The 7,664-nt window shown below is 41.9% G+C and overlaps 1 protein-coding gene across 1 annotated transcript; it reads left to right on the top strand.

The window, feature by feature from the left end:
* On the top strand, positions 641 to 3,706 carry LOC8075277 (endo-1,3;1,4-beta-D-glucanase). The gene is made up of 7 exons (XM_002447746.2): positions 641 to 911; positions 1,021 to 1,042; positions 2,548 to 2,665; positions 2,802 to 2,889; positions 3,010 to 3,099; positions 3,237 to 3,340; positions 3,451 to 3,706. Exons 1-7 carry the CDS (start codon positions 674 to 676, stop codon positions 3,589 to 3,591), a joined length of 801 nt encoding a protein of 266 aa, XP_002447791.1. The 5' UTR covers positions 641 to 673; the 3' UTR covers positions 3,592 to 3,706.

Below are 7,664 nucleotides of genomic sequence, written 5' to 3'. Positions count from 1 at the left end.
AAGTCAAATGCATATTTGTATCCTAATAAAACACGGCTGACCTTTTCAATTTCTCATGTACCGCTGTCGTACAAAAAATAAATCTGCGAAGAGCTTTTGCATTGTGTCGAATTGCTCAAATCCGTTTGGAACGTGGATCGCACATCACGAGCAGGAGTGCAGGACTAAAGGAGGGATTGAAGCTTCGTGATCGTTCTAGAATGTACATCAAAGATGGCATGCATGTTGAGTATTCTGCACTCAATTTCGAAATTCTCGCAACGCTTTTTATCTTTTCGTTCAGCTCGCTTTCGTGTAGCAGAAAAACAAGGCCACCAGCAAAGACCGGCCCCACGGTATTGTACTTAAGAGAAGGTCTCAGTACCCCGACCAAGAAAACCTCCGAACCCCCGCCCCATCCGTACACAGGGAGACGTAACCTTGGGGTGTGGGCCGATCTCTTTACCTGTGCTTTGGCCTGGGGCGAGCGAGGGGATTCTTTTAACCACAGCCTGAAATTCGCTCTCACAGGGATTCGAACTCAGGACCACCGCGCGTCTGGTGGGCGCGGCAGGACGGTGACGTGGAAGCGACCTGGCCTACCATGCTGTGGCTGCTCAGCTGCTATAAAAACAAACGCAACGCAGCAGCAGTTGACACACAAAAGCAACTAGGATTGCGCAGGAGAGGCTCCATGCCGAGCGCCGTGATGGGCTCCACTGCACTGCTCTCCCTCCTCCTCTTCACAGTGCACGTTGCTGCGGCGGCAACCGTTCATGAGCACTCGCAGTGCCTCCACAACCCACCTGACCTCTCGCAGCATGGCGTTGAAGCTGGCAAGGAAGTAGGCAACCTGCCGGGGGGATTCAGGGCCTATGTTACTGGCCCGCCCAGCTCCAGACGCGCCGTCGTCCTCGCCTCCGACGTCTATGGTTGGTTCAGGCACCTGCATTCTCTAGTGCAAATTCAAGTTCAGTTTGGTTGATGTCTATTTTATTCTGTCGTCCGTCGTCTGAAATCTATTATCGGTTATTTCGATAGGGTTCAAGGCACCTCTACTGAGGTAAGTAAATTGGTTTTTATTATAACAGGCAGCTCCCTGTCAGTACCCTACTTTTTTTATGAAAAAAAAGGTTTTCATGCACAGTTCCTGAGTTCAATTTATGTTCTTTTTGATTTTTTTTTCTAAAAGAATCAGATAAAAGAGCTGCCAATTATATTAAAAAGACAAAAATTAAAACTATTGCTGCCGATTACATTAAGTGAAATTTTACGGTGCTTAGAAAAAATTAGAGCCATCCAGAAGAACTAATGTAGAGGAACTTAAGTTGTAGGTTGAAATCTGAAATATATGGGTACTCAACCAAAAAATATGTGAGCAAAACAAATCTGTAAAATAAATTTAAAGGATAGAATAGTACTTTCATAGCTGATATATCTGCCGGCCAGCTCTCTTCTCTGCTTTCGGGCACATGTTTAAGACCTTTCCGCCGCTAGCCTCGCCTGGTTCGCTCTTCTTGCCTAGCCTCTAGCCCGCTCGCAAGGCAAACCTTCAAGCATTTGCTTCTCTTGCCGTGCTCACCTCACCCTCTCATCATCTACCTTGAGCCGAAGTTGCTATGATGGTCGTGGAGATCGATTTAACAAGGGAGTACCTCAATGCACGGTAGTGGAGGCCGATTGGGTTCAACCAGAGTCCGATTTTGGTGGCTGGGAACAAGTTGAACTAGTAGCGGGGCCACCGTTTCAGCAGCAACAAGGTCTGATTTAGTGACGACGCTTTGTTCATTTGGCTGATAAGCCATGGCAGAAAGTCTTCTTGGCTGATTTATTGTGAGAGAAAAACATTACCTGCTAAATTGAGGTTGATTCATTGGAAGGTGAGTCCAACTCCTCGGCGGTAGAGTCTGATTCAGTGGCGGAGGAAGCTGATTTATCGAGTGCGAAGGCTGCAAACGTCGAGCGCATCAGTGAGCCGCAGCTCCTTGTGGTGCCTGTATTGTAAATTCCTGCTTGTCTCACTGGATCGAAACGATAAGCTGCGCATGCAGTAGCGGCACCTGCAAAGCCTGCAAACAGATGAAGTGACGACGTAATTGCGGGCGAGGCGGTGAGATCCCGTGAGGCACGAGCAGCGACTCGCTCCGGTTGGTGGAACTGGGTTAGAGATTATGTACTAAACTGCCCTTAAACATAATTAATTATTTTTTAATTAATAGCCGCAGTAGATATTTTTTCACAAAGCAACCACTGGTTCCTCCCAAGCACTGTAACAAAGCTCTATCATGCTTCTTCTAAGAAAGAACTGGAAGCCATTACTGCGAAAAACTACCTTTGTGCGTTGACACGACAGTAACACACCAGTGAAATCTGATTTGAAAGGAATTTCAGCTGAGACTTGAACCACCAGTTAGCTTTAATTACCAAAGGAGAAGAAAATAGCCAAGACAACAAAAATCATTCAGTTGCTTAAAAGATACTCAGTTCTGCTTAAAAAAATAAATGGCAGGGGAACTTCACTTTGCTGGTTAAAGTATAACTGGTACCAGTGCATGTGTATTACTGCAGAAAAATATCCGATAAAGTTGGCATGATAGGATATTACGTTGTGGTGCCTGACTTCTTCAATGGTGATCCTTACAACGACAGTAAAAACCTTTCAGAATGGATCAAATCTCACTCCCCGGTAAGCTGCATGCTACTCGTCTGTCATAACTAATTTTCATTTCTAGTCAAATCATAACATAACGAATCCTTATTGAAATTTACTTTGCATGACGAGGTGCAAACAAATTGATTGCATGTTTAATTCAATCTTAAAGGTCACAGCTGCTCAAGATGCCAAGCCACTCTTTGATTATTTAAGACAGGAAGGAAAATCTGTCAGGGTTGGAGGTTATTGCTGGGGTGGTGAGTGAAATCCATATCAACCATTACAATTCACAACCGTACCATAGACCGAATTGAATTTTGGTTTTCAAAATTCATCTTCTTAAGATAGTACATGAAACATCTGATTATAATTGGCAGGAAAGTTTGCCACAGAGATGGCGAAAACTGACAATATAGAAGTCGCTGTCCTTTCTCATCCAGCAAATGTAACCGTTGATGATATGAAAGGTGTGTTTCTTTTTACCACAGATGCAGCCTTCTGGTTTACCACAGTTGGGTGCACTACCAGACCAGCGGTGGTACATTGTGTTTTGTGTATGACTAGCCTTGTGTTCCTGTGCTAACCGTTTCCACCTAAACTGCAGAGGTCAAATGGCCAATTGAGATTCTTGGTGCTCAGAAAGACACAATCACACCACCTGAACAGGTCCATCAGTTTGAGCAGGTCTTGAGTGAAAGAAAGGACAAGGTGAGTTCTTGGCTTCTTGCTGGGTTTAGTGGCACCCAGTGCTGGTGCACCTGCATATGTGTGAAGTGGCAGATTTAGTACGTCACATTTCTGAACTTTCCATCTTGCAGATTCAATACTTTGTCAAGATCTTCCCAAGAGTTGCCCATGGATTTGCTTCCAGATATAATACCTCTGACCCATTTGCAGTCAAAAGTGCTGAAAAAGCTCTTGCTTACATGCTTGACTGGTTCCATAAATACTTGAAGTAAAGAAATCTTTGTGGGTCCACCAATGTTGGGACTGAATGAAGATAATGATGTTTTCTTAAATCCAGATTGTAAGCTTCTTGTGCACCAGTGAATAAATGGGAAATATTGGTGCTTTGTTCTATCTTTGTCAATTTTATACGCGCCCAGCTCAGATCACACATGGGTATTCTTTATGGTGCAGTTTTTTTTTGCAAGCAGTTTAAATGATGCAATTAAACAATAGGTAATCATGTTAAGTGGTTTGTCATGGCAAAAAAGGGTTAAATATGTGTTACAAGAGAATGTTATATGGCATACTGGCATATGTTATGTCAACATGAGAAATCTTGTCTAATTACTGATTGTAATATGTAAATGAATTTCTCCATGTAAGAGCTCTATGTCTAAAATCAAATTTTCTATATGAGAATGTATCTATGTCTATGTGCATCGCTAGTTCTTTATTGCCATGTACAATTGTGCATCTTTGTGCCTAACTCAAACTGCTATTGAAGAAAAAGTTAGAATGGAACTATGCTATTTGTATTTTTGTTTGCAAATTTACTTCTAAAGGGTAAATGTTTGAACCATATCGGTCATCCAAACAATCCATACAATAAATAGAGGGTTGCTACGAACAATAAAAATTGTATAAAGGTGGGCAAAAACTGATATGTGCTGATCTAGGGTTTCCCAAAACTCGTAAGGGTGTTTTTTGGTAACTTTGTCAACATGCAAAATGGAATACACTAATGCATTTCTCTCATCAAGACAACTATAATGTGATTGCCCAATTTAGAGTTCGGGTGAGAAAATTAAGGCGTTGGGAAGATCCACCCTTTGGAAATAAGTTTCCAAAACCAGGCAGCCAATGCAAATCTGAGTCTAGGGTTGTATTTTCCCCTCATGGTCCACCTCATCCTATATATATGGTGGAGGGTCAAGCCCGATTAAGCTAAGAAGAGAATAGTTGCACATATGAGTATACAACTTTACATTTTGTCATGTCTTCTCCTTTGCCCTAATTTTTCGGCCCCTATTTGTTGTTCGTCCTTTAATTTGATGACGAAAGTTGGTGCCTTAGGGATGCCACTAACCTAGGGAAACCTGGTGACATCCACACCCTAATGGGGTCTCTATTGTGTGAGAGTTTTAATGGTTTGTTTACTAGCTTGTCCAAAAGCTAGTCATTTCTGGTCACATAAGCGTGATATGTATCCTTTTCTAGTTTGCTCGTAAACCTAGACACTCTCCACCATGTAAGCATGACAATTTTGGTCCTGGCTGAAACCCATGATCATGCTTAAAAACGATATATATCCTATGTATCTGAGCATTCTAGCTCTTTATGTGTGGAAGCCTAATTATTACTTCAATAGTTGCCAACTATTTAATGTTCAGCGTCAAGAATAATACAAATCCTATGTCAAACATTTCTATCTTTGAGTGACTATTCTTCTAAATTCGTAGTTTAATAACATGCAAATTATATTGCCAAAATATTCCTCCTCATGAATCCAAAACCATAAATTTTATAATTTCAAACTATACAGTTTAATGAAGATAAAAACTAAAAATGTTTGTCTTTGGTAAAACTAGAACAAAAACAAGAACAATAACCTTTCTAAAAGAGACCAAGTACACACCAAATTCTCAAGGAGCATGGTCATGTGCATGCACCCATTAAATCATTCTTAATATGAGCGGCAAGTGCAAACTTATAATGTTACTAGGTTGACGACTTCACCAGTTCCCTAATACTTTCACATGCATTTTTTTGACATGATCGTCAATGGTGGCCCCTCTGACATGTGGCTACTTCACACAACAGTTCTTTGCAGATGATTAATTCAAAATAAAATATTTTTATTATTTCTCAAAAAGAAACTATATGTATGTGAAACCATCTTACAACATAGTACCAGAGCACATGTAAACACAACATTGTTTCAAAGAAACATCAAAATCAATGAATCCTTCACTAGATAGCCGGATTATGTGATGCGTATCTAGCCTTACAAATCATTACTCCATTTCTGAAAAATATGACCAATAATCTTTCTTCCACGACACAAAGAGATCAGCCTCCAAATTGACCATTGAAGTAATTGCCACGGCCTCCAAGGGAACCATGCAGCAGAGAGTTGACGTGAACGCCTTCACTCTGTCCATTGCTCAAACTGGGAAAAGTGGTATACATGGTTCCGGCACTCTGTCCACCAAAAAAAATCTGCGAGGGCATTGCCACCATATGCATACGAGGTTGTGGTGGTGGCCTTCTCGCTCGCATGGCATCTTCTAGCACCTCACGGGACCTCTCCTTGACCATGTCTTGTACCATATAAAGGTCCTTTCTCAACACCTCCAACTCTTGTAACCCTAATGCACCAACATTGGCATTCAACAATTGCATTACAGCCTCTACTGCCATCTCCTTCCTCCTCTTCTCGGCCTCCATTAATTGTTGCAACTCCATAACCTAATGATTCATCTGATGGTTTGTACCGGTCAATCCTTGACTACCATGGCTCCCACTTCCGATGGTGAGGCCATCCAAAGTGTGCTCATCATGGAAGCTGTCAGCAATAGGCAAAGTAGACGGATGGCCAAATGAGAAGCACCTGCCCCCACGAGAGAAGGTGCACTACCGGAGAGCCGGCCTTTGCCGTGTGCCCGCGCGTTTGCCGTGAGCAACACATGGCAAATGTCGAGTTTGCCGTGTGCCCAGAAAAAAGCACACGACAAAAGCTAGGCACACGGTATACATGGCCTTTGCCTTGTGTTACACACGGCAAACACATGGCGCACGGCAAACTCAAATCTTTAATGTGAGCACCACACGGCAAAAACAGCATACACGGCAAAAACTAACTCCACACTAACGCCCACCCCTTGCCGTCATTGTTTGCCGTGAGCGGCCGTGGGACACACGGCAAAGCCTATGTTTGCTGTGTGCTTGGGCCTGGCACACGGCAAACAGAATCTTCGTCGTGTGCCGTTTGTTCAGCACACGGCGAATCATTTATCTTTTTTTCAGATGTTGCCCTCCACATTTTTTTTTGTCTACACACTCACCATTTGTAACTCCATATTCAAATTTCATAAAATTTGAAACATGTTTGCTATATTTTTGCAATTAACAGCATTTAATTCTATTTTTCCGGATGCGGTCAAATTTGAACTACGACTCAGTGAAATTGTTGGAAAAATATGTGGGAAAAATGATTTTCATGTTACCCAACACTGTCTAAGAACCCACATTCGAAACGGAAATGACTTTCGAATGCCGTGGTTAGGGGACACGATGCCGAACATGCGTCGGTACTTTTTAAAAATTCTAATAAATGTTATTTGATCCCGTAAATCCTGAAACTTGTACATATGTCATATTATCATACATAGAGGTCAAAAAAAAAGTTTGGGGAGATTTCGAACAAGTTGCCTTATATGATTTGTAGAAACCAAACAATCTTCGAAGAAGTTTGAGAGAGTTATGAGTGAAGGAGTATGAGTTGAAGTAGATTCGACTTTTATATTTGAGTTTGATTTCGAAACTTTTTCTATAGGCACTACACCACATAGGTTGTGTCGTGTCCACATTTGGGAATTTTTTTGAATCATTTGCTATTTCTTAATTATTTTCAGCACTTATTGATTTTGAAACAAGAAAATTCGAATTAAAGAAATAAACACATAAAATAATGGTGTAATATATTTGTAAACATGGAATATACATTGTGAAGTTCATTTGACAAAGAAATTATATAAAATTTGATTCATTAAGTAAATATAAAATGTTGTTTAATATGTTTGTAAACATAAAATATTGTTTAGTGTTTGCCGTGTGCCACTTCAACCAGCACACGGCAAACAAGTTTTAAATAGGAAAAAATAAATAAAAGCAAAAAAAAGTGTTCGCCGTGTGCCACATCACGGCACACGGCAAAGAGGCCATGTTTGTCGTGTGCTCCTGATCTAGCACACGGCAAACCCCCCTCGGGCCGTATCCACGCACCCCCAGGCCCCAGCGCCCCCTGCCTGGCCCCCATCACCCCGCACCGTCCTGCTACGCCCCTGCCGCGCCCCACCGCCCT

The sequence above is a fragment of the Sorghum bicolor genome, chromosome 7 (genome assembly GCF_000003195.3).
Source record: "Sorghum bicolor cultivar BTx623 chromosome 7, Sorghum_bicolor_NCBIv3, whole genome shotgun sequence".
Lineage (NCBI taxonomy): Eukaryota > Viridiplantae > Streptophyta > Magnoliopsida > Poales > Poaceae > Sorghum > Sorghum bicolor.
This window is presented reverse-complemented; position numbering and strand designations above follow the sequence as displayed.

What these genes read in the sequence shown, in the direction of transcription:
- LOC8075277 (XM_002447746.2), top strand. Translation starts at nt 674, where the DNA reads ATGCCGAGCGCCGTGATGGGCTCCACTGCACTGCTCTCCCTCCTCCTC. An exon ending in AACCGTTGATGATATGAAAG is followed by an intron (nt 3,100 to 3,236) that starts GTGTGTTTCTTT and finishes CCTAAACTGCAG; the next exon opens with AGGTCAAATGGCCAATTGAG. An exon ending in TGAGTGAAAGAAAGGACAAG is followed by an intron (nt 3,341 to 3,450) that starts GTGAGTTCTTGG and finishes TCCATCTTGCAG; the next exon opens with ATTCAATACTTTGTCAAGAT.